This window comes from Microplitis mediator, chromosome 1 (assembly GCF_029852145.1).
Source record: "Microplitis mediator isolate UGA2020A chromosome 1, iyMicMedi2.1, whole genome shotgun sequence".
Classification (NCBI taxonomy): domain Eukaryota; kingdom Metazoa; phylum Arthropoda; class Insecta; order Hymenoptera; family Braconidae; genus Microplitis; species Microplitis mediator.
Window position 1 is genome coordinate 9,526,376 of NC_079969.1, and position 27,893 is coordinate 9,554,268.

Consider the following 27,893-nt stretch of genomic DNA (forward strand, 5'->3'; position numbering starts at 1 on the left):
CAGACATTTATCTAAATCTAACAATTTGATTATTATTTTACTCATAAGATTTTGATCCAAATTTACTCTGTTGATTTTCTTTCAAATCAAATTTTCAGCCAAAATATCAAAGATAGCAAAAAAAGTCACATCACCAAATTTATTCGAAATTTTATTTTCTACAGAAAAGTATCCTTTAGTTTTTGCCATAAACCCCCTAGTTCCCAAGTTATCTGCCCCGAAAAAGTTAGTTCTTCATAAAAGGAGTCTTGATTGACCTTCTGACATTAAAAGTCATATATCTTTAATATATATATGTATGTATTGTTTAAAGAGTTACTATTGTCTCTTTGCAGATGAGTGAACACAATCGATACAATAGTGTTAAAGCAGTTGACAAGGACAAAAAGTTTAATCGATTGTCACTTGGGCACTTTGTTACACTTGGAATGCCTTCGTCATATCTATTTTAATTTCATAAAAATAATAATAACAATAATAATAGTAATAGAAGATGGACAAGAGTAGTTAAAGTTTGTTTAATTTAAATGAAAGATGCCGCGTCTGTCAGTGGATTCGTGCACTTGAAATGTGTTAACATTGTTACCTTTTGGTGGAATTGTTTCTGGTGCTTCTGATGCTAGATGTTGGATGCTGATGCTTTTGCTTCAGTTGATACCACCACATGCTAACACATACCGCATTAAATGTACTAGTATATCTATACATATATATACATATGTAGATATATATATAAATGGGAGATGTGTGTCAACAGTGAGCCAGTGAGTTGGTGGTAAGTGAGTGCGGGTGAGGGTAAGGGTGCGTGAGTGTGGAGGATTAAAGCTGTCACAGTGCTGGTGAACAAACAACGGGTCCATGATTTCCGACGAGTAAGTTCGATTCCATTGTATTTAAACATCAAGCTTGTCACTTTTGTTTGTTTGCTTGTTTATTTATTATTAAACACGTCTAGATAATATTATTTATTGGATTATATTGTTGTAGTTAATGACGACTAAGAAATATTACGAGAAATCATGAAAGATAATTTTTTTTTTCATAACAAAAATTTTGAAGTTTACTTACAAATCGAATAAAATTTTTCGGATAATTCGAATACGACTAGCTTAAAAGTTTACGGATCATGTGAATTCCTACGAGTTCTACGAGTAATTCCAAAAGTAGAGGGGTATGAGAATTTTTCGAATAATTCAAATGTTTACGAGTGATCCAAATGCTGATCAATTAGGCAAATTTTTCGAATAATTCGAATACTAACAAATAATTCAAATACTTATAAATAATTTGAATGCTCATAAATAAGTCGATAATTGGTCAATTATGCGAATTCAAAAATTCGAACTTGGAATCGAATATAACTATCATATTTGACTCAAATACACAGTAAAAAATATTGTGTATCTGTGTTAAAAACGGTCCGTGTTAAATTTTTTGTGTTGATTATTTTGTGTCAAATCAACACAATTCTTTGTGTTACTTTAAAATTTTCAATCGATCTCCTATTCAACACTTTAAAAGTGTTACCTAGTACAAAAATCGATATTATCAACATTTATTAAGTGTTACTTTAAAATCAACACAAAAAAAGTGTTGAAACGACAGTTGAATTGTGTTAAAAAAAATGTCTTCCTTCTATTCACGCGGGAAGCGCCATTAAGCATCAGTTTTGCTTGGTTAGTTATTATTTTTGTGACATTGATTTTATTTATTTTCAATTGGACATAAAAAAATTAAGTTGACAAAGTTCATGATTCGTATAGATTAAAAAAAAAAAAATTGCATCTGTAACTTTTTTACTTTTCTACATGCGCATATTTTTATTTTTTTTTTTTGTAATTGATTTGTTGATAAAAAAATTGTTAACTGTCTGCTAACTTTAGGATCATGTTTACTATCACAAAATAGTTCAATGTTAAATAATAATTGTTGACACTTATGATAACCTAAAGATAATCCATGGTACAAATATAAAAGTTAACATTTTTTTTGTATCACCATTAACATTTAAAAAGTGTTGAAGTTACTTCTTATATTACTCGAATTTCGTGTTAAAATTTTAACACAAATTTTGTGTTGAAATTCAACACAAATAGTCTGTGTTGAAAAATAACACAAATATTGTGTGGACCGTTTCTAACATACAAATTGTGTTGATTTTAACACAATATTTTTTACTGTGTAATTGTCAAGTTCAAATCATTCGCACACTTCTACTTCACCCTTTCTAACTTCCCGCTAAGAAAATTAAAAATTTTCAAAAAAAAGGCAAGTTATTGGTTTTAGTCCGATTTTCGAAAACCGAGTTTTCAAGAGAGCTTGACGTTTTGAGGTCCTAAGAAACTATTCTGATTATTTTCCAGATGATGTCCGAGTGTATGTACGTACGTATGTATGTAAATATTCTGTAACTTTTGAACGAATGAATTGATTTGACTTTTTAAGGTGGCGTTTGAAGCGACACATTAATTCCAACAATTTGTAAGAAATTAAGCATAATCGGTACAATAAATTCGGAGGTATTCCAAACATAAAATTTTTTCGAAAATGTTTTTTTCGGATAACTTGTAATAAGGTACCGGCGGCTAATAAGGCCTAGCTAAGGGAGATTTTGAATAGAATCGAAAATATATCATTTAGTTATCGAAATGTATCACTAATCTTTATTTCAATACATTAACCATAAAATATAATGAAGTAATGGCAATTTATACCACAAACAAACAAAAAATTAAACTTTTACAAAAACCATACGAATAGGCCTTATTTTACTATGGTAGGGTAATAAGGCCTACGGGTTAAACAAACTGGAATAGTTTAATTATACTTAATAAAATTGGTATTAGAGATGAATCATCACTTAAATTTAGCAACAATACTTTTTAAAGACAGAAGACTAGATTGCTTTGCTCAACAGCACTTAAAACTATCAGTATCCTTTTTGAGAGTCGGAAGACTAGATTGTTTTTTATGATTTCTTCTGCGCTACGACATCATATGACGGATGATGAAATATAGAAGACAGGGAACGTGGCGGTTATTTTAAATATCATTTCTGTCACTTAGGCCTTATTACCCGCGGGTACCTTATACTCAATGGATTGATTCCAAAATCTAAACAGCTCTAAAACTTTATAAGCCGCGTCAAATTCCACCTCAACCATCAAAATCGGTTCATTTGTTCAAATAAAAACGCTGTCGTTTTTTACGCTTCGACAGGTTTTTTTAAACGTTAATAATTCAAAAAACTTCGTTGAATGTCAACTTGAACGTCAAATTTGGTTCATTATTTCCAGAAATATTGCTGATATAAAACAAGAAAAACAACGATTTACTTCATATTTTTTTTAGTTATTGTTTATTACTTGAATTTTCGCAATAGAAAAGGTGTGACATTACTATTTTCGAGCTTGAAGAGCTCGAAAATGTATTAACAACAGTATTTTCGAGTTTTTGAGCTCGAAAATAGCGGGAAGTTTTAGGGCTGGCCTGCAGGATCAGGCAGGATTCAGATTTTTGTTCTTAAATTGGTATCAAATATCTCAATAAAGCGATACCACCTTGATTACAACCTATCGAACACTAATATCTTACTGAGTAATCAATGGCATACATGCTACATCATATCACATGATATCATATCGAGACTATACTAGCATAGATGATAACCAACTATATTTAACTCTAGCTACTGATGTTCACCATCTGCGGTCAGCCCTCAATATCCCACCCTTCGCTACACTGCACCCTTAACTACACACTAAATTATCCTCTCTTCTTCCTTCCCTCTCCCTTCTCCTTCACCCAATACGACCCAATCCCAGTATTCTCACAGATACCTCGGTGATATCAAACAGGAGCAGTAATTACCATCACATCGCAGTTCCTATCATCTATTAATTTATATTCCATCATACCAATACTCGTCCGCATTTCAAACAACCTTTCAATCTCCAGCTAACATCATTCACCGACTTTGAATCTTCAATCTTCACTTGACACTAAACTACTATATAGACTATAGACTATAGATTCCAATCTCTAAACTATAAACTTTAACCTACAAAATCCGGAATATAGACTTTAGGTTCTTATCAAAGTGATAGTCTGACGATAGTTAATTGATACCGACAATGTCACTAACTTCCAAACTATGTAATTGCATTGTCTTTCAACACATAATACTATTATTATTATCACTATAATAATAATAATTATTGTTATTATTATTATAAGCCTGTTTATCTTAAAAGGAAACTACACGAAATTTTATGCTTGAAAGTGTTGAAAGTTTTTCTGATTATTCAATCTGTTGACTTTAACTGGGAAAAAATACACGGACAAATTATTCTTGTGTGAAATGCTATGGTGTCATAATCAAGTCGGACTATATTGGCACCTAACAGTAATGGAATGAACATTTATCAATGAAATGTTGGAAAATCCCAAAATGCACACCTTAATCGCTTATTTTATTTTTAATCATTACTCGGAGAGAATTTTATGGTACACTGAAAAAAATAATCGCTAGCTGCTAGTGATTTTTCTTTTAGCAGGTAGCGATTAAAAATCGCTTGCTGGAAGCGATTTTTTCGCTAACACTTACTTATCTATTCCTTGTATAAAAAAAAGTTAAGCATGCTGATGCATCGGTATAACTCGAAAATAAATATATATATATATATATATATATATATATATATATATATATATATATATATATATATATATATATATATATATATATATATATATATATATATATATATATATATATATATATATATATATATAATGAGGTTAATAGAAACAGTATTGAAATTATATTATCCGACAGAATGCTTCGGTACATATCGGATTTTATTGCTGAAGTATTAAATTATATTACAAAAAGAAATAGAAAAAAAGATAATTGGGGAATTAGAGTACTAATGGAATATAATAGAACATAATATAGGATTTTAATAATTGATTTTATAAAAATTTTAATAGCTATTTAATTGCATGACTCTTTGCTGAATATCTGTATGCTTTAACATTATACATTACATTGCTAGAGACGCTTTCTACCGATAAAAAATTATATCTGCAAGTTGGCGATTTTTCATAAAATAATAAATGTATGAGAAGAGGTTATTTTCGGATGGAACTATAGGGTTGAGGGTACTCATTCAAGAGGGAATTTAAAACTGATCGTAATAACGAAGAGGAATTTTTTAATCGGATTACCTGCCGCTGATCGTTGTACGCTCTGACGATTTTAACAATTTTCTTTCTCGCTGAGTTAATGATACCAAATAATTAATATTTTTTCATAATACTACACTAAATTTCCTCTCAAATAAGTACCCACATCGATATATTTTAGCTATCTTACTCATATGACTTATATATATAAAAAAGCAAAAATATATCAAAAGACATACTTAACATTTATTTTTTCCCAGCTTGTGGGTACTCTTTCAAAAGGGCATTGAAAACTGTACAAAGTTATCATAGCCAACATATATATTTGTTAAAATTTATACATATCCATATATATATTTTCATAAATCGACATATGGATTCCCAATAAATCTAATTTGCTCAATTTTACTACTGTAAAAAATCTCAATATAAATCAATCCACTTGACTTTCAAAAAATATATATTTTTCGAGTTGAAAAGAAGTCTTAAATGAGAAAAGAATAGTCAGTAGCTCAGCTCGCGACATATCGAGACCATGAGGTCATACAAAGTTCATGGATCTCTTAGATCCACAGTATAGTAATATAACAACATACACAAAACTACGGTATGGTAGTAAAGTGAAGCAAAGAGAATATAAGAATAAAGACCAGAAGGAAGGAATGAACGTCTTGGCGTATATCCAAGGCTACTCCAAGCCAATCGACTTGTTCCATGACTCCATGAGAGATAGTCTAGCGTAAAACACACCTAACGTTAATCTATATCTATCTTTTGTCGTGGTCTACTCTACTGTACTTGGCTCTTATATATATATATCCACTTCTATTTCTTTCTCTTTCTCTCTATTCTACCTCTAACTCTGGTTATTCTCATGCTATAAAATCTGCTGCAGTTGCTCTCTGTACCAGCACACACGAGTACTTGTTCTATCGCGAAAATGGACAGAGAAAAATTTTTCAATAAATTTTATGTCAACCGAAAAAGACACATACCGACTTATATTTATCTGGATTACCTCTAAAGTCCGAGACTTTTAAGTGTTTTCACGCAATTTTTTTTTTTTTTTATTCAAATTTTTTACTGACCTACTAAAAGTTTGCAACAGTAAATTTTGAAATGTTTACCCGTAGGATTTAAGCTGACATTATTATTTCTGTGTAATAAAATTGAAGAAAAAAAAAATTTGTTAAATTTTTATTTGTGAAAGAAACAAACTCATTTTTTTTAAAGGAAATTAATTTAAAAAAAAAATATGTTAGACCGGATGAGAGGAACTCATATACTTTCATCGCGATTAATATTCAAATATTACTTGAACTTTTTTTTTTTTTTTATTACCTGAAGCTTCAGGAGAGAGAGATTAACGTCAGAAATGAAACACAATTTCAACATTTTTGTGAGTATCGATCCACACTACAGATTCCTCATTGACGTCATATATATATGGCTCGTAAGCATTCGAGCATCGGCATATCTATTTGCTCTAGTTATATTCCTGTATCATAATGTTCCTATTCCTGGCAAATATTTATCTCCGGCATTGTATCATTTCAAGCTTATATTTTTCGAATAAATTCGGTTAACATAAAATAAAAAAGCTACTGATTGTTTGTTTATTATTTCACCAGCTGAGTTTGAATCGTATGGGTGCTAATTGGTACACAATATTTATTTAGCGGGCTTATACAAATTAATTAAGCAAATGAACATCCGATAAATTAATATTCAATATGACCTAGTTCATTTTCATCTTTATTTTCATTATTTTATAATTTATTTAAATCCTCTTGATACTATTTGTCATTATTACAGGCTTCAAATTTGAAATTTACGAAAATAAACTCCTCTGACGTATCAGGCATATGATGTCCTCTAGTTTGAGTACCCACGTCACTATATTCCAAATTGAAAATTTTTTGATAAAAAAAGAATGTAACGAAATTTCAAAAAAAATATTTTTTTTAAACCTAGTCTTGGGGGTATTCGTAAGACTCGTCTTTCAATCCTATACACAGTTACCACACCCAAAATTTAAAAAAAAAAAATTCAATTGAAAAAAAAAGTTTAAAATCAAATTTTTCAAAAATTTACTCTGTAATCATGTGCGGCGTAAAATTTGCTCTTGTTTCAGTACCCACAACACGGTACTTCAGACTAAAAATTATTTCCAAAGAAATATGTATCATATCAAATTAAAAATATGAAACTTTTTATTTTTCAAAACCCAGCCGCTGGAACTTATTTTCCACGTCTTTTCATTCTCTACACACTGCTCTCTAAATTTAAATCAGTGAGAAATCCACTGGTTCATTCAGTGCAGTAAAAAAATCACTGATGAATCAGTGAGTATAGGGTTCACTGCTTCAATCCAGTGCATAATTTAAGTACCTCGAGTGTCTGTTGTCAAAAGCGACCTGTGATTAGTTATACCGGTTATACCAAGTTATACATAACCTGATGTTTGTTTGTTAATGACAATTGAATTAATTAATAGATTTTAAGCCAAATTGTGACCCCATTATTGCATTTTCTATTTTACATAAATTATATTATGTTTTTAATTTAAGCTGTCCTCCAAGCCTTGATAATTTTTATAATTTAGTCGACCATTATATTTGTAAAATTTCGAAGAAAGATCGAAGTGTAGTTTCCTTCTTCTACATTAATTTGAATAATTTTAATACAGTTGATGTTATAGAAGTTGAATGAAGTAAATTCGCGTAAATATGTTTTTAATTTATTTATTTTAGGTAAATAATCATGCCCTATATGTATAAGTTGGGTTATAATGAAAATTATATCAGCTCACTGTTGAATCAGTGACTACGTCCGCCATTAAAATTCACTGAGTTTACCAGTGAAGTTCACTGAGGAACCAGTGGGATTAAATGGCCGCCAAGACCACTGATCGAATCAGTGAATTCTATTAGTCAACCAGTGAGGTTTCACTGGCAAACCAGTGGAATTCCACTGATTGAAATTATAAGTGGTACCATCGAAAATTCCGTTAAAAATTTTCAAGCTCAAAAATTTAGAAAAAAAAGAACATTTCGTTTTCCATGATTGGGTATATTGTTAACAAGCAATCAGATTAAAATGTTCAAACTTATAATTATCATAGTGCTACTATCAAAACTAAAATAAAAGATTTAAATTCATGAACATTAACTTTTATTGGTAAAGTTAGGTAGTTGCCGCATCAAATTATACGGATGTTGATACATTTTATACGTGACAAAACTTCGTGGAGCGTATGTAAAATATTTTATATCCTAGTGTTACTATTAAAATAAAAAAAAAATATAAAAATTTAAACCTGAATATTCAGAGACCGATGTAAATAAATTATGAAACGTAACAATAAAAAAAAGTGATATTTTTTTTGTCACGCATAATAAAAAGCATTTTAATTGAAATATTTAAAAAATGGAAATTATTCAATTTTTTTTTAGGCATCCATTTTCTTTTAGATTTATTGAGAGGATATTTTTTAATTCTTGGCACTTTAATTCACAAATTTGGAGATAGTATACATATATGAACATCTATACATATATACAGGATCCGCTCGAAGCTTGTAATCACGTCAGATAAATAGCACTATTCCGTGCTTGCAAATATTGGTCATTGGGATGCAATAAATAACGTTTTACCACTTTTATTTTATTTTATTTTTTTTTTTTTTGCACCCGGATTTACGATACGGTGATTGAATCTGATATTTTAAAAACTCGGAAATGACCTGATTTTTTTGATTTTTTTTAATCCAAAGTTAAACATCATAAAGCTTTGAAATATAGTGAGAATGAATATTCAACAGTCAATTAATTTGAATGAAAAAAAAAAAAAAAAAAAATCCGGTAGTCTGTACCTTTTTGATATATATATATATATATATATATATATATATATATATATATATATATATATTAATACATTGATATATTTTAAAAAATCGATAAATTCAAAAAAAAAATCGATGTACGGTATCGAATTGAATTAATTGATTTGAATCGATGTTTAAAGTACCGATATATCGTTGCAAGTATTGAAATTCATAGAAACCATCGATCAAATTATGTAAAGCGATGTATCGAAATATAATCAATACATTGCATTGACAATTGATACATCGAATTTTAAAAAATCGATATATTGATTTGAAATAACGATTTTTGCAGTATCGAGAAATTGAATAGTATACACCTATATAGATCGATGTAAGTTTCGATGTATCGAATTATTGAAATTTTTTTAAATAATTTGTAACTTCCCGCTATGAAAATCGGCGATTTTCAAGAAATTTGGGAAGTTATTGTTTTCACCCCGATTTTGGAAAATCAAGTTTTCATTAGGTAGCGACGTTTTGAGATTTTAGGAAGCTATTTCGACTATTTCTACCGTGTACCTGATTAACTGATTTGAATAGCTCTTACGGCAATCGAAAGAGTTTGTTGGCCGTCGACTTTACTGAAAATTTCCGATCAGTTGATCAAATAGACTAAAATATAAAAAAAGTACGAAGAAAAAAAAAATTTTTTTTTTGAAATTTATCAAAAACGGCTTGATCGATTGATTTAAAAATCTAATCAACTCTAATAGAATTCCACGAAACGCACCGATTCCCGCGATATATCGATTATCGATTATTCGATAAGTCGATTTTTCTAAAATTCTAAATACCCAAAATTTCGTTTCAATTTCACGATTTGCAAAAAATTAATCAAATCTAAATTTGACTTATCGATTGTAACATCTCGATATATCGATTCCATGAATTTCACGATCGACTTTACATAAATTTCAATATCTCAACTCAATACAAAAAAAAATAGAAAAAAATCAATTTATCGATGTCATAAATTCCAACTCTTCGGTGTCAAAATTCGATTAATCGAACCATCAATTTTCTATTATCTAAAAAAAAAGAAAACTCCGCACAAGATAAATATAATTTACAGATAAAATGACAGCGCAATGATAAAATTAATTATCTGAGTAGTAAACCAGTAAAATTTATTATAAATTAAGTGTAATAAAAAAATTAGTCGAAAAAATAACAAAGTGCAAAGCGATTCGATCAAATTTATAGTCTGAGCGTTTCTCAAATAATATAAGAAATTTAACTGGCGACTGTTTCAGAACCGTTTTGTTGAAATAAACTGCTGCTACCTACACTCCGCGAAAGCAAAGAAGGAAAATAAGTGAAAAAAAAAAGTATAAAATAGTGATCCAGAAGGGGCCAAAAAGTTACTGTTAGGAGGGCGCCCTCTTTATCGTACACGCGGTCGTTAATGGAGCCACCACGGAAATTGGTTCCAAGTCTAAACTTGTGAGCTCTCCCTCACTCTCTACCCAGTGATTCTATTGCTTCCATTCGCCCTTTGCCACTATCGCTCTATATTCCCCATTTAGTTTTTTTGTGAGCCCCCCCCCCCCTCCTCCCACCCATGACTCCCTCGACCCCACGGTCTTTCACTGCCGCCGCCACTGCCACCGCCGCATTCACCCACATCCCGCACAGTCTTCCGGTGGTCCTTCGCGACTACTAGTAATATCATCCACATTCTGTGCGTTCAATGTTACCCGGTTCCCAGTTACCGCATCGCTAGTGGCAATAAAATGAAAATAAGTACCTCGTGTTTTCTATACCTTTTTATTTTATTTTATTTATTTTTACTTTTTTCTCAGTATGTTCGATGTTCTCACTCTCGATTACGGTAAAAAAAGTAAGTTTTTTTTGCTGTTAACACGATGGAAGTTAATAACTTAGAATAAGACTGTAAATATGGGATGTCGAGGTATCGAAATTTATTAAATCGATAATCGATTTATAGGTGTTCATTTGAGATAGTGTATCGAGATAAAATAAATTTTATTGGAGTTTTATTAAATTCAAGCTTTATGGTTCTATATATCGAAATTTTATAGTTCGATTTATCGAATTTTTATTGTTCGATACATCGAACTTTTATTGTTCAATACATCGAAGTTTAACAATTAGATTTATTGAAGTTCCGTAGGTTGATATATTGGAGTTCCGTTGATGGTTAATTAATTTATTTTAGGGATGATATATTAAAGTTTAAGAGATCGAGATGTCGGAGTTCTGAAGCTTGATATAGCGTAGTTCCAAGATTCGATCAAATGAAGTTCCATAATTTGTTTTTTTTTTTTAATTTATTCGGCCAGATAAATAGAGCTTCATTGAATCGACAGGTCGAAGTTCTATAGTTCAATAAAGTCGAGTTCCAACATCTGATTGGAGTTCCTTTATTAGATTGTATCCTTGACTATGCTTTGAAGCTCTATAACTCCATATATCGGAGTTCCATACTCAAGTTTTTGAGTTCCATAATTTGATACTTTGGATTTCTACGAGATTACGTTTAGCCAATAAATCAATGCATTGGAGTTCCATAGTTTAAAACTCTGTAGTTCGATGATATAATTTGCTGGAGTTCCACATTTTACTTTGTTTGGTTTGAAGTTCAACACGTTGAACTTCAATGAATCGATGTCAGAGTTCCAGAGTTCCATACATCGGAGTTCCATAATTTTATATTGGTGTCCACAATAAATAAGTTTGGTTTCTATGAACACATCGAACTCCAATAAATCGACATGCCAGAGTTCCACAGTTCCATATCTCGAAGTTCCATACTTAAGTATTAGAGTTCCGTAATTAACTACATTGGATTTCTAAAAAATGACGCAGAGCTAATAAATCAAAATATTAGAGTTCCATAGTTCCAAATACTTTAGTTCCATGATTTGATTTATTGGAGTTCCACATTTTATTTTGTTGGGTTTGTAGTTTGAACACATCAAACTTCAATGAAGTGATGTCAGAGTTCCAGAGTTCCATACATTGAAGTTCCATAATTTTATATTAGCGTTCCAAAATTGAATACGTTAGATTTTTAAGAATTGGATCGAATTTCGATGTATATATCTATATGGAAGTTCCATAGTTCAATACATCAGAGTTCCATAGTATCATTAATCGAAACTTTGACCGTCGATATATCGGTATCCTAGCAATCGATTTATCTGAGTTCCCAGCTGAATTTACCATCTTAGCGAATATCTGACGTTCAATTTATGAAAATCTATCGAAAAATTCGTAATTCCAGTTTGCATAAAAATTTATACCGTCAATTTAATTTCCCTAATGCCCAATTCTGTGTCTTCTATTGGAAAAACAATCAAATAACCATCAGACTAAGAAATTTAACTCTAGTCCACTGTTATAGCTAAACTTTTCGAAATAATACCTCCATGAACTCTTTTCTCGCTATCACGGAAAATTCTCGAATCAAAAGAAAAGTTAATAAAATAATAAAAAAAAAGTTTTCTTGAAGATGTCTTTTAAACGTAGGATAGTAATGCCTGTATTATTGTTATATTTTTGTGCGAAACGTCGAAAATTTACAACAACGCGAAACAGCCAGTGTTAAATTTCTCACCAAGAATTTAAGGAACTTTCAAGTCTATAGAATACTCGCGTTCGTTATAAACTAATATAAGTATTTGAAGAAATAAACAAAGCACTATATATATATGAGTTATAAATAAATTTTCATATTTATGATCATGATTATAATTTTCCCCTTTTATTTGTAGACATTTATGAGTGAGTGAGTGAGTAAGTTTGAAGCATCACAAATAACTTTTCGTGATTCCATGAAAACATTTCTATGAATATCTCGCGAGATGAGACTCAACTGTGTGTGTGTGTGTTGTGAGTTGTCTTTAGTGTCTTTCCTCATCTATTTACTCGTTTTGTATTGCGTTGTTTTTTTTTTTTTTTTGGTCTTCATCGTATCCTCAAAGACGCGTCGCGGGAGTTAAGAGAGTTCTCAAAAGGTTAGTGCACTAGCGGACGGTCGATGCCAATTGCGAATACGCGATAAAGTTAAAGGAATTGTCGAAAACACCAACTGAATTGGAATGTTTTTAAGATAAAGAGATACTGGGGAGCGAGATAATACAGCGGTATAGTAGAGGGAGTAGTAATTGATTCTGCTCACGCAAACGCAACGGTACTATATATACAATTTCATTCAATACGACAGCTGCTTAATATACACTTTTTTCCTTTTTTGAAGGCATTCAGACAATAGGGAGAAAAAAAATTTATTGTTTCGGATAAATGAATTTTAAATTTATTTTTTTGAATTCGATGTATCGAACTTTTGAGAATCGATATATTGGTTGTGTATATTTCGGTATATTGACTTTGTACAATGCAACGTATCGACTGCTTGAAATTCGATTGATTGATGGATTCAAGTTCGATATATCGATGAATTAATAATCGATGCATTGACTTCTGTAAGTTCGATATATCGATGACAATATTTGATACATCGACTTCCATAAGTTCGATATATCGATGATTTAATAATCGATAAATTGATTTCCATAAGTTCGATATATCGATGGCTTAATATTCCATACAACGACTCTAAATTTGATATATCGATAGTTTCAACTTCGATGAATCGATAGTTCAAATTTCGATGCATCATTAGTTTCAAGTTCAACATATCAATTAAATAATATTCGATACATCGACAGTATTGTTCAATAAATCGATTCTTTTATGTTTGATAGATCGATTCCATGAACTTCGATACATCGATTTTTGAAAAATCCGTTTAAAATTTAATCTATGACCCAATTTATCTCATAATTCTTTAGAAACATTTTTATAATTAAAACTTTAATGAAACTAAACAAATAATTATAAGACCATAATATAAATAAAAATTGTTACCTAAAGCTCTTGAGTAAACGAGTCCATAATATTATACTCATAACTAAAGTTGTCTTAATTAATTTTACAAAGCAAATAATAACTTTTTTACAGTCTTACCTCTTCATCTGTTGCCATTTTTTTTTCTTTTTTTTGCATTCTCATTTAAATAATCTCTTACTTCATATATAAATAAACATATATATATATATATATATATATATATATATATATATATATATATAATCTTCAACAAACAGTCAACAGCTCGAGTATTTTTTCTCTCTGAAACTCAACTAGAACGTTATTCTCGATCAAAGGCAAAGCCCTTCCCATTTATTTTTCCTGACTGAGCAATTTCTCGCAGATCCCTCAACTCGCCTTACAACAGCCTACTGTACTATTATATTACGATACTCAACACCACTCATAACTCCTCATTGAGTCATTATTCATTACCGCCATGTGGCTCTACTGCTACTCAATACTTCAATGCATTTACTACTCTCTTACTCTCGTAATGCTAAAACTATTTTTTTTTTTATTCCTAATTTTTTATAATTAATTAATCTTGACGTTTGACACCACACAGCCCACATTTTAAACTACTTATATTGATTATAATTAACTTGTTTAATTAATTACGCGCATTAACTTCAAAGATGAAAAAGAATTCTTTATGGAATTCAACTATTCGTTAATTAGCTCAAGTAGAATAAGGTCAATTGTAATCTAAACATTCCCTCACTTCATATATGGATTCCAGTTCAACTATGATAGATACGATTCGAATGTAAATTAGCAATTTTATGGAAAGTTTATTTTACTCATAGTAAAGTAGTTCGTTAGTTACCGCACTGTATACATACCCGGCCAAAACTATATAAATTTTCCCAAATAATCCGGTGGTCAATCAAATAGAAATAATGGTCAAACGATCAGAGATACAGCAAAAATGTATAGAAATAAATTTGTAGCCCATGAAATTTCCTACAGAAAAGGTCTTCATAAATTTTTTTCTAAATCCTATTCTTTACCAGTTATCTTCCAAGTTCATCCATCTCAACTAATCGGGCCTGATAAATTCCCACGAAACCCAGTTCCTTAACGTAATCGTACTTACACTCATACTTACTTCTTACCATTCATGGATATAACAATAACAATGAAAATAAATAGATCCTTAGTTAATACTGAAACTTAGCGGTAATGAGGTTAAAAGGTCTCCGACGGTTGTAATGATAGCAGGAAAGCGCTGATATTGAAGGGGAAGCTTTACTACGTTGCTACTTTAGTATTATATTTAATCTATACATTAACACGCGCTGATATATATCCTTAGCTATATTATTATATCATGTGTAGGGTAAAGTCGATATGTTACGGTCTGTTATCACTTGTATAACATTATATTGTCTCGTGTCATGTTCTCGTGACTACATATAATGACTACATTACACACTATTATCTGTATATGTATATATGAGTTATTTTACTTTATTTAATTACCTTTGGAAAAAATTTTCTGTACAATAGCTCTTTGTATTATTTTTTTTTTAATGGAGTCAATGATTTTTTTCTTTACTACTTAGTAATAAGAGGTCACTTAGAAAACAAACTTCCATTGATATTAAATTTCTCGATAAGGGTGTAATAATTATTTAATAGAGAAAAAGTGGCCACTTTAAAGGCTAAAGAAAAAGAAATTTATGACTACTATATACATCTTTTAAAATGATTTTTTTTTGTAAATTTTTAATAAATTTTTTATTTGATTAGAGATATGTAATAGTTTATAATTAGGGTAGATAATTTATTGTACTAAAATTACGGAGTTTGAAAAAGTGCCTCTAGGTGGCGCGAGATAAATTTATTTCTCGGATGCAGAATTGAACTTATAATTATTATAAGAGACTAAAAATAAAATTTTTTTTTTGAAGTAAAGATTTTACTACCCAGGTAGAAAGTAAACAATGGAATTAGCTTGTATTAAGCTAATTTTATCAGTTTTAGCCTAAAATTAGCTAACAATCTATGGTTAACACAAGGTTAGTTGGTAACGCTTCGGATCGCTAACATGAAGCTTGCAGTTTTAGCTTGCATAAACAGTGACAATTCAGCTTACTATAAGGTTAAAAATATATCTTATTCTTAGCTAGAATATATTTGGTAATTTAAGTTTGAAAACATGTTTAAAGAGAACAATTTTTTATTATTTTTTTTTTCTGTACACAAACATCAGATATTGGGCATTAAATGTATAGTGTTATATATATTTTAGAATTATAAAACAGTAAATGTTCTTTTATGGTTGGCATTCATCGTTTTAACAGTAATTTATAACGTAATCAGTTTTATGCTTGTAATGTAACGACGTTCTAAAATATTCAAATTTTTTTATTATGCACTGATAGAAGGATTTAGTTGTATTTAATAAGATTTGGTTGTATTTACTAAATGATTTAGTAACGAAACTTGCAATACTAAATATTTGGTTACAGGTACCAAATCATTTAGTAAAGCTCATTTATTTCTACCAAATAAATATTTAGTAGTATTTAAGAAATTATTTATTGGGGCACAATAAATTATTTATTAGGATTAAAGAACTAATTCTTTTAACTTATTTTAGCGCATAACCTAATTGTTCCACTTAAAATAAATAAAAATGATAATAATAAATAATTTTTAGTAAAAATATACAGTATTATAAAGAAAATAACCTCATTTTATTATAATTTTTTTATTTAAGATAAACAACAAATTTTTAGTTAAATTAGTTTTAATTATACAAATAACACACATAATTTTAATATACATAAGTTAAAAATTTTAAATTAAATTCTGATGAGAAATTAAATATAAGCCATTTAGAAGTTAATGAGTTTGTAACGGTTTGATATATTTTTATTTTGTCTATATATAATAATTTGAAATAATTCAGTTGAAATCAATTGAAAATTAATGTTTTTAAAATCACTTAATTGATTTGGGAATCACAACACTAACTCCGATTGTGACAAAACGCACTATACTGTGAAAGCGGTTATATATTCACACACATACGCTACACTCATATTTCCCACAAATACATACGTAGTTTTCAATCCCAAACAAGCCATCTACCGACAAAACTTACCAAAAAAATATTTAGTACTGATTACCAAATATTTAGTTGGTGGAAACAAATATTTATTTTACCATAATAATATTTAATTGAGATAACAAAATGATTTATTAAATTATAATAAATTATATTAATGGGCACAAAATATTTTGTTCTCCCAAATAAGTGACTAAAAATTTTGTTACTAAATCCATTTAGTACTCAGTATTAAATCCTTTTATTAGTGTGAGCATTAAAAACTTGTGATTCAATAATTAAAAAAATTAAAACTTACTTACTTAGTAAATATTTTTCTTAATGTATGTCGCAAATAAAATTGAACTCATTTATCACTTATAAACAATAACACAAACTCCTAATTAACCTCAAACTTCAGTTTTCCATACGCTTGGAGTAATGTTAGCAGATAAGGTAGTTTTAAGTTTAGAATCCAATCTTAGAACGAATCTTATCATACGCGTGGAAAAAAAGCTAACAGAAAGGTATATTTGAAAGTTAGTTCCATTCTAACGACTTGTCATAGAATTCATTCTAATAACAACCTAGAATAAAGCTTACAAAACAAGACTTAGATGTTGAGCTAAAATAAAGCTATTTTGAAGTTTCAAACTTGTCCGATTAAGACAATTTTCTACCTGGGTAATTTTCAAAATTAGATTTTAGAATTAAATACGAAATAAGGCTTTCTATTGCATATGTACATCTTCTCGACTAGAATTTTTTCCTGATTTTCCTGAAGAACCATGAGGACCTTCTCAAGTTAATATAAGGTTTGCCTTAATAAGGTGAACCTGATGAGTTCCTTATCAGGACCACAGTAAGATATCCTTATTTTAAAAAAAAAGTTGCTTGTCATCAGGTAAACCTGACGTGTTCCTTATCATAACCACATTAGGATAGTCTTATTATTATCCTCCCGAGACGACACCCTTAATCGAAAAATATAATCAAGTAACTAAGGGTGGACATTAACCGGAAGTATTATCAAAAATCTTCATTGCGCGTGGTATATCTAACCACAGCCAACACAAGTCTATACTTCTCTTGGCCACACATTCTGGACATCTCGAAAAATATAACGACTCTGGCCGAAGAGGGTTTAGAAAGGCCGCCCGTGGTGGCAGCACCCTGTACTGGTGCAAAAGTTGCACCGGAAGAAAATAGAAAGACGCAACTTCGCCTTTATAACCTAAAAAGGGACTCTCTGCCTTTATTTTCAGAAGAAATTTCTCAAAACAATTTCTCAAACCAAAAATTTCTCAGTGTAAATACCCAAGCTGCCATTTAGGTACCAAACCTGATTGACACGCCCGATGAAAAAAGATTTTATACAATTGTATAAAATTATATACAAAAAATGGCCCGATCGAATTGTATACAACTGTATAAAAATTGTATACAATTCTATACAAAATGTATACAAGTCTATATAATTATATACAATTTTATACAAATTATATACAATTATATATAATTATATACAATTTTATATAATTATATACAATTCTATATAATTGCAATATATAGAATTGTATATAATTATATAAAATTGTATACAATTCTATATAATTGCAATATATAGAATTGTATATAATTATATAAAATTGTATACAATTTGTATAGAATTGTATACAATTTCTATACAAATTGTATACAATTGGATCGGGCCATTTTTTCTATTAAATTATATATAGTCTATATATAATTATATATAGTCTATATATAATTGTATAAAATCTTTTTTCATCGGACGTGCACACACTTCGATAACACGTTAATTAATTGGTTGACTGTAATTAACGAATGCGCATGATTCTTAGTGCAATAATGCCATTAATTCACAAGCTACCAATCTTTAACGAATAAAATTCATTAGACTCCGAACAATGTTAGGTTTCATCCGAAGGTGTTATCCCAGGCGTGTTGGTCGAATCGTCAGTGAGGTACCTCTTACACATCCTGTCTCATACCTAACACCGAAGTTATCATAAAATTATAAATGGGTTGGACCTACACGCCACCGTCCATCGTACGGTTTTGAATAAAGTTAAGATATTTAGTATTTAATTTTAAATTCACATTGATAGATGATAACTCAACTGATGTATTGTAGCGCCATCCGTGTACATGTATTTCAAATCCTTACATTGAGAAATTATTTAGAGAGAAATTATTGCCTGCAAAATAAAAGAAAGAATAAAGTGTTAGCAAAGCATCCCTAACGTTTTCGCGCTTGAGGTGTGCAATATATTTCAAACCACATAATTATCAAATTCATCTAGTAAACTTACATTTCCCGAGAAGTTTCTTGTTTTCAAACTAAAGTGGAAACACACACGTGAATTATAAAATATCTACTCATCATTCATGAGTAGAATCGTACGACATTTTCCGCATACTGAAAAGTTATGCACTAAAATCCTTAAACAACTTATGTTTTCTCATTATACCAGTTTCATTCATATATAGTTACAGGCTTGTCTATACATTTCAAGACTTAATTTTCCTATCTCATCAAATAATTAAACTTCAAGAACATTCAACTACTAATTTCTATTAACACACGGAAAAAAATCCACTAGGTGGTGCAACATGAACCAGCTTAGGTGGGTCACCATGAAAAATCGTGTTGGTGCAACATGATTTTTCATGTTGCGGTAACATAACATTCATGTTGCGGTAACATAACATTCATGTTGCACCAACATGACTTTTTATGGTGACCCACCTAAGCTGGTTCATGTTGCACCCCTAGTTGATTTTTTCCGTGTATCCTATGGTAATTTACAAAATATTTCACAATGAATTAAAATGAAAATTCAATGGTAATTTTTTTTTTTTTTAAATATATATACCCTGTAGAATTTTTTAGAGATATTGTTCTAGTGCGAAAACTTTTTTTTGTAACCATTAGATATTTGTTTTGCTTGTTATCGTTTTCACCGATTGGTTCTAGTCGTCAAAGAAAAATATAAAATATTTAGTATTGTTGTTGCCACTGTTTAAAATAAAATTTGTTAAGTTATAATTGGAAGTAAAAAAAAAAAAATTAAACTCGAAAATACTTAACCCACATTTAAAATTTCAGTACGCGGAATTTAATATTAATTAATCGTTAATTGACATCGGAATCATTCAATCGTTTTCTCGTTATTTATTCATTGAATTTTTTAGTTCAACTTTTTTTCAACACACACTCATCTTTTATACATATATATTTATTCCTGCTTACGTTTGGGTAACTAGAAATTGAATACTCTGTATATTCCCGAGAGTTGCAATTACCGGATGTCCCAATTTCCATATTCCAAACATACACAAATCTATATTCACATATATTTTATTATTTAATGTACGGAACAATTGGATTAACAGATATAAACGATAAAAAATTGTATGATAAACTATCAATTCAAATGAAATTTTAATTAAACGCTCAATTCATATTTTTATTTATCGAACATTAACTTTAATTGAATTAAAATTATATTTATAATAATAAAATTCAATTAATGTAATGATAAATCCGATCTTATTTTATTACCGTAATATTTTAGTAGCTTCCAAAAATATTCGCTAGGCGGCGCGTGATAATAAATCTTCTCGTGGACAATTCGGGCGCTTGAGTAAATATTCGATGAACATTTCACACTTTCTTTTTGAAGAACGCTATTTGACGTTAAATCCCCCCAAGCTGCTCTAAACTTTGTTTGGCCTGAATAATTAGAGTGTCTCACAGCTCGGAAAGTAGAAAATCTATTAAAGAATGAACAAGCGGATGATAGCTTGTTGGGAACCCGAAAGACAACAAGTGAAGGAAGCCCTTTACATAGGGTAGGGGGAGAAGTTGCGTCCCATCACTTCCATAAGCAACCATGTTAACCAGCGCTACGAGTCTAGTACCACGAAGGGCTATTCCAAGCCCACTGCGGCCAGAGTCTCTTTATTTCCTGAGATGGTAGTAGTGTTGGCCCAATAGAGGTAGGACTCGTGGTGGCTGTGGTTAGATACTACGCGCAATGAGGATTTTTGATTATACCTCCGATTAATGTCTGCTTTAGTCGTCACTCAATTATATTTTTCGACTAAGAGTATCATCTGGGTCGGAAGATGGGGATGAACTCACAGCGCGTGTATGCCCAAAAAGGCAAGGAAACGGCCTCCGGTCGGCGGAGGTGAACTTAGGTCCCGTTACATTAATTAATTGTTCGAAGTTAAATTATTACTGTATTATTGTTTAACACAAGTATAATGTGTTAAATTAACACAAAAAATTGAGTGGACCGTTTTGGACATGTAATTTGTGTTAAATTTAACATAAATTTTTCAACTGTGTGTTCAAATTTCTCTGTGTATCGTACTTAACACAGATATTCACTGTAGTCACTGGACTTGACATCAATTAAGTTTCCGAGGACATCCGTAAATAACTCAATTAACTTTTTTGTATCTATATAACTTTATACATAACCTTCATTGCGATTTGCTTGATCGTCATATCAGATGCTGAATCAATGGATTTGTCTCTTTGGATATGATATTATTATTCATTAAAAAAAAATGAGCCTTCCGGCCTTACCCAGAATGGAAAGGTAGATTTCATATGTACATACAATGAAGCTACAATAGTGTAATTAATACTTATTTTGTAAGCTTAAACATGAATTTTAAGGAAACGAGTTATGCCTTATCATTTAGAAGTCATTATAAGACTAAGCTGCAAAAATAAGCTTTTTTTATTTTTTGTGAAATTTTCGATATCATCAAATTGTTAAAAATGATGTTTAAAAAAATCAAGTGTTACATTGAAAATTAAAGCTAATCGTCCAAATTTTGAGATACTTTTTATAGAATTGATTTATTATTTTCGGTTCAAAAGTTATTTATGGATAATGCCAGAAAATTCATTTTTATGGAAATCAAAAAAAATTTCCAACACCCACAACTTCCAAACTAATCGATCGATTGGACTCATCTTCGAACTTGGTCAATGTAATCATTCATTAAATACGTGTATAAAATTTCATTGAGATCCATTGAGAATTGTGGGCGCTATCGTAATGACAAGGCGCGTTATATCGTATGTATATATACACGGGAGGGTGGGGCAGAGCGGCCCCCCTAAGCCAATGATTACTTTTTGTGGCTTTCAACCATAAGATCACTTTACTTTTGCCCTATTTCGAACAAATTTATGGACATTTTGCCAAAATTCTGAGAAAAAAATTTTTTTTTGTGGGGCAGAGCGGCCCTCTTCCAAAAAATGATAAAAAATTTTTTTTTTGTTTTTTAAATTGTTTTCATCATTAAGAATGTATTTCTTTGTCTTGACAACTATTTTTGGTTTTATATCACTCGAAAAAAATTTTTTAAGGTGTAATAAATCGTTCACTCTTGATTACCTAAATTACTTATTGTTATTTAATAAAAAAAAAAACAATTCTATAGTTTTACTTTATTTTTTTAATTTATCAACTAAAAAAAAAAATTTTATTTTTATAAATTTTTAGTGACCAAATTTGCCTCTTAGATAGAGAAACGGCCGAAAAATATGAAAAAATAATTTTTTCGGAAGTTTCGGCTGGTCCATCTTGCCCCAGGTGTTATGCGTAGGGCTAGAAATGTGGAATTAAAATAATTTTTTTTTAATTTGACGATAAAAATATGGAAAAATCACTTTTTCAAAATTTTGGGCTTGTTCATTTTGCGCGAACATATCGGATTTATAGTAATTAGTCGAAAAAAAAAAAAATTTTTTTTTGATCAAAATTTCAGGGGGGCCGCTCTGCCCCACCCTCCCCTAAATATACATACATACATATATAAACTTTTGAATGGATGGTATTTTTTGACTCTGCTAGGTAAAATAAGATATTCTAGGCGAAATTCTTTGATAATTCGATCATGAGACCCATTGCAATAGTCCGATTTCCAAAGAAATCTAGCTAAAAACACGTGCTGAGTTTCTAAAGAAAATTTTTCTCTTGTATTTAAAACGCCCATACGAATGCATTGATTTGGTCTACGAATTGTCGAATGTCTTTATTCTAGTCTCGTAAAATTATTTTCTATAAAAAAAATAAAAATATAATATCAGTTTGAATGAATCGTTATTACCGCAATCAATAGGAATGGTAAGAAAAAAATAAATCCAATTTGATACCTGTCTGATGGGTATAAACGTGACATTTTTCGCTGATAGTCACGATTTTAAATAAAACTATCATCCATATATATACATATATTTGAATATGAAAAATAGGTTAATTAATTCCATGTCCTCATCAAACAATTGATTAATAGATAGATGGATAAATGAATGAATAAATGGATTGAATAGATAGATCGTTTGGCAGCTGGATAAATGGTTTTTAAAATTTACCATCATATTGCCAGTCATTGTCCTCCACAAGTCCGCGGTGACAAACGTTTATCATGATGATCGTTTTGACACTCGATATTACACTCGATCCACCTCTAAAAATTTTAGCGATACGGGTGTATTATATCACACAAATTATATTATTTTGTTTACAAATCGTCAACTACATCATTATATTCACTCAAAATCAATTTCAATTAATCCAAGTGCTGGATAATTATTCGCCAAATAAATTTTAATTATTCGTTCATTAATTTTATCGACTAATTACATTAATTTATTTCTGTGCAATTAGTACTTATTCATACATAATCAACTTTTAGTATTTTAATTGATATATTTATCTCTATTCTAAGATCCTGGGTTCTAGTCCCGCTTTCAATTTTTCTTTTTTTTTTTTTTTTTTTTTTGCACAACTCGAACATGAAGGGGAGAAGTCGGGCTTTACTGTCAACTTGTCGAAGTCACGCGATTTACTCACATTAAATTGTGTTTATTATTTTTATAACGCGCCGACACGTTATAAAAAGCGCATTAATAGTAAGAGGAAATACTAATTAATAAGTTTGATCTTTTTTTTTTAATTAAACAATACGTATTATTGTAAAAAAAAAAATCCACCAAAGCCATTTAATCGTCGCCGTCTGTTAGTCTGTGGTTCAAAAATAGTGTGTGGCACAGATACTTCCAGAACGACTTGACGAAATGACCTAATTTTTTTCCACTATCTTCAGAATCATACAAAGTCGATTCATTTCGAAAATCACTTCTGTAGACCTTTTCGTTTTTTTTTTTTTTATAATAAATCATTACTGATAAAGCCGATGTTTTTACATGGAAACAAACACTTGATGCAGCCATTTTTCATTGACTGTTATTGTATTTGACCAAGCAGGACCGCTGGCATAACAATTTTTATAAAAAACAAATATGGCTGATTCAAATTTATTTATTTACAAAAATTGTTCTTTCATAGATTATATCTAGTATCGATGTGTCCTGTATTTACGTTTTATTATTTATTTTTGTTCTATTCACTATTTGGAAATATTTTTTTGGTTAAATAAAGAAGAATTGCTGGTATCGTACGGCAAAAAAAAATATTCCGTGTCAATTGAACAAATAAAAAATTTTTTTAGCTTCAAGCAAATATACATTTACAAGTAAATATACCACGAGCGTTTGAGTTGCGCATTTGTGGATCTCCCAAAAAAATTTTTTTTTAATTGATCTAATGAGATTTTCATCAAGTAAATCAACAAATAATGAATAAATAATATATCTGTGTAATGTAAATTTAATTACTGAAAATGGTCAAAAAAACAGTGAATGGGATTCGAACCCACGATCTCAAATTACCTTTAGGGGATCCGAAGCTAGTTAAATTAATAATTAACTCCTAATTGGACATTTAACTATTGCACCGTAAATTAAATTATAAATCAATAATCTCTCGAAATATCTAAATTATACTCTATACTATTTAAAATAATGCACGTGCTTAAAACTATATAAGCATATATGTTGTCACTGGTTCTAGATATTTCGCATCAATAAATTCAACCGTCTCACGTCGGTTTCGTAATTCTGAAGCAAACTTTTGACTCCGGTACTACTGTGGCACATGAAACAAACTTTGTTCAGTACATGACAACCTCAACCCCCCTCTCCCTTTCCTTCAACCCAAGGGTTATCAGTTAAACCAACGGTCTGTAACCCATCATAAAAAATATTTTTACTATTTGCTGTTTCCTGCCTTCAAACAGAAGGCATTACCAACTTTTTCATCTATTTACTACGCATGTACGAAATTTTTTACTACTTTATTGAAGCTATCAATAAAAACTTTCTAAGCTGGAATACAAATAAAAAATTTTATCGATTGATGATAAAGAAAACGATAAAAATAAAAATGAAAGAACGGTTGGAATAAAAAAAGCTGACGCATATGCTGAAATACTGTTGTTATACAAACTTTGTTTTAATGACACAGACGTTAGTATAAATGTAAAACTGCCTGAGGACATCATTATAGTCACGTCCATAATGCTGCAATGCACAATTTCATTAACGTCGTTTAAATGTTGCGTTTGTTAGTAAAATTGTGTAAATGTGTGTGTGTGTGTGTGTGTGTGTGTGTGTGTGTGTGTGTGTGTGTGTGTGTGTGTGTGTGTGTGTGTGTGTGTGTGTGTGTGTGTGTGTGTGTTCGTGGTGAGGAGAGGGGATTATTGTATAGATGGCTATCTCATTTAATAGATAATCGGGTCATATAGTCAATAGTTTGTAGTTTGTATCAATAGGGTAGTTTTGTTAAATTTAGCAGATCTAACCTATCCCATGATAGCGAATGTTAATGAGAGCATTATCTCAAGTTGATAATCGTATTAGGTTAGTTTAGTAGTTTATTTCAATACCATAATATTGGAATTGCGGTTGATACTTCGGTCGAGACAATATTAAATAATTTAGATATGCGTTACTTTTTTTTAGAAAATGGATTTCAGTTTTTCGGTGGAAATTTGGGAAATTTATTTCAAAATAAAACGAAAATTGTGTTAGAGGTTTAAAAGTATTTAAATTTTGTGTTTAAGGTTATCTATTTACAGTTTGTGGATTATCATGAAATATATTCAAATTTTTTGGAGAAATTTTGAATTTTAAGGTTAGTCAATTTACTTCGAAAAACTTACGAAAATCGTAATTTTTCGGTAAAGTTTTAAACTTTCTTTTTAGTGGAAATGTAAAACGTTATTTGTAGATTAAGTTAAAATTTTTTCATTTAGTATGTTGTTTTCCAGTTTTTATCCGTGCAAAAAAAACTAATCAGCACTTATGAGAAACACTAATGCTTTAGTTTAGTCGCGCACTAATGGTTTAGTGTCATTAGTGCGTTGCCATTAGTGCGTTTAGTGTCATTAATTTGAATTTCACAGTATTCATACCGACTATTCGGATTACTAATGAACACTATTAAAACCTGGTCAGCACTAATTACGTAAACTAATACTGTAAGATTCATTAATCAAACTACTAATGATCACTAATAAAACAATATTCAACACTAATCACTTCCAATAATGCTGCAAAATTGATTAGTCAGAGTACTAATAAACACTTATAGAACAGTATTAAAAAATAAGCACTTCCAATAGTGTTTCAAGACCCATTGGTACTCCGACTAATGAACACTAATCCAACACTATTAACACTAACCACTACCAATAGTGTTGCAAGATTCATAAGTCGAAGTACTAATGAACACTTATAGAACAGTATTCAAAAATAAGCACTTCCGATAGTGTTTCAAGATCCATTGGTACTCTAACTAATGAGCACTAATCCAACACTATTAACACTAATCACTTCCAATAGTGTTGCAAGATTCATAAGTCGAAGTACTAATGAACACTATTACAACACTAATCACATCCAATAGTGCTATAAGATTTACTAGTCTAAGTCCCAGTAGTTACGAATGGTCACTAATAAAACACTTATTAAAGCTAATTTATTTTTAAGAGTGTTCGTCAGTGTTCATTAGTTTCTTCCGTAAGGGAAAGGAGATGTTCTGAAGGTTTGCCATTATTTGAACAAAGGTACCAAAAATAGTATATTACACACCTAGGCGAAGGCGAGGGTGCCAAACACGCGGATGGGGACGTCCTATCGTTCTCCATGATGTGTATACAATTTTTCAACAGATGTGCGTCTGAAAGTTTAAATGTTTGCCTGTTTGTAGAAAGAACGGCATATGCGCTAATTTTTTTTATTTGTTTTCTCATAACAGAAAAGAATGACTTTCTTCTTTATAAACAGGACAGGAATTTGAAATTTCGGCGCAGGTATGGTGGAAAAACATGGATAGCGATATATAAAAATAAAATTTCAGTAAAGAATTTAATAACATTTATACAAAGGAAAAATAATAAATAGAGTGACTATGTTACGCAGGAGCTTAATTCTATTAGATTTACCTTGAAAATATAAAAAGAGTGAAGTAACCAAATTATCTTTGCAAAAATAAAATTAAAGAAGACAACGGTTACAATGAAATTAATTAAGTAACAATGTTTAAAAGTAGACGACATTGAAGCGGCTACCAGGCATTGAGAAAATCTTTGCTGATTCAATTTACCTGGGAGATAACGCGGGGAAGAGTTGGGTTTGAGGAAATTCAATAAATGTTCAATGTCTGGATCCGGCAGAAATTTAATTGCCCAGAATGGAAATCGAACCAATTGTAAATACGCAAAGACAAATTATCTTTAAATATTATTACATTTAAAAATTTTGTTTAAATATTTTTTTATTCTTTTATTTTTCATGAAAAAATCCAATTTATGTTTTCTAGTTTAACATTTTTTATTTATTGTTCTTTGTAGTCTCCGCCAAAGGATTTAGATTTTAAATGAGATTCGCTCTGTCGTCTGTGT

General features: G+C 30.1%; 1 protein-coding gene and 1 long non-coding RNA gene across 3 annotated transcripts in view; both read left to right on the forward strand.

Moving 5' to 3' along the window:
• The window catches only part of LOC130671197 (uncharacterized), a 190,654-nt gene that overhangs the window by 57,836 nt on the left and 104,925 nt on the right, over positions 1-27,893 (forward strand). The window lies entirely within an intron of this gene.
• LOC130670747 (protein artichoke-like) overlaps positions 1-27,893 on the forward strand; it is a 53,260-nt gene that overhangs the window by 2,159 nt on the left and 23,208 nt on the right. For both annotated transcript variants that reach the window (XM_057474264.1, XM_057474352.1), the window contains exon 2: positions 336-872. In XM_057474264.1, the coding sequence (XP_057330247.1) occupies positions 859-872 (14 nt within the window). In that variant the 5' untranslated portion in view covers positions 336-858. The remainder of the gene's footprint in view (positions 1-335; positions 873-27,893) is intronic.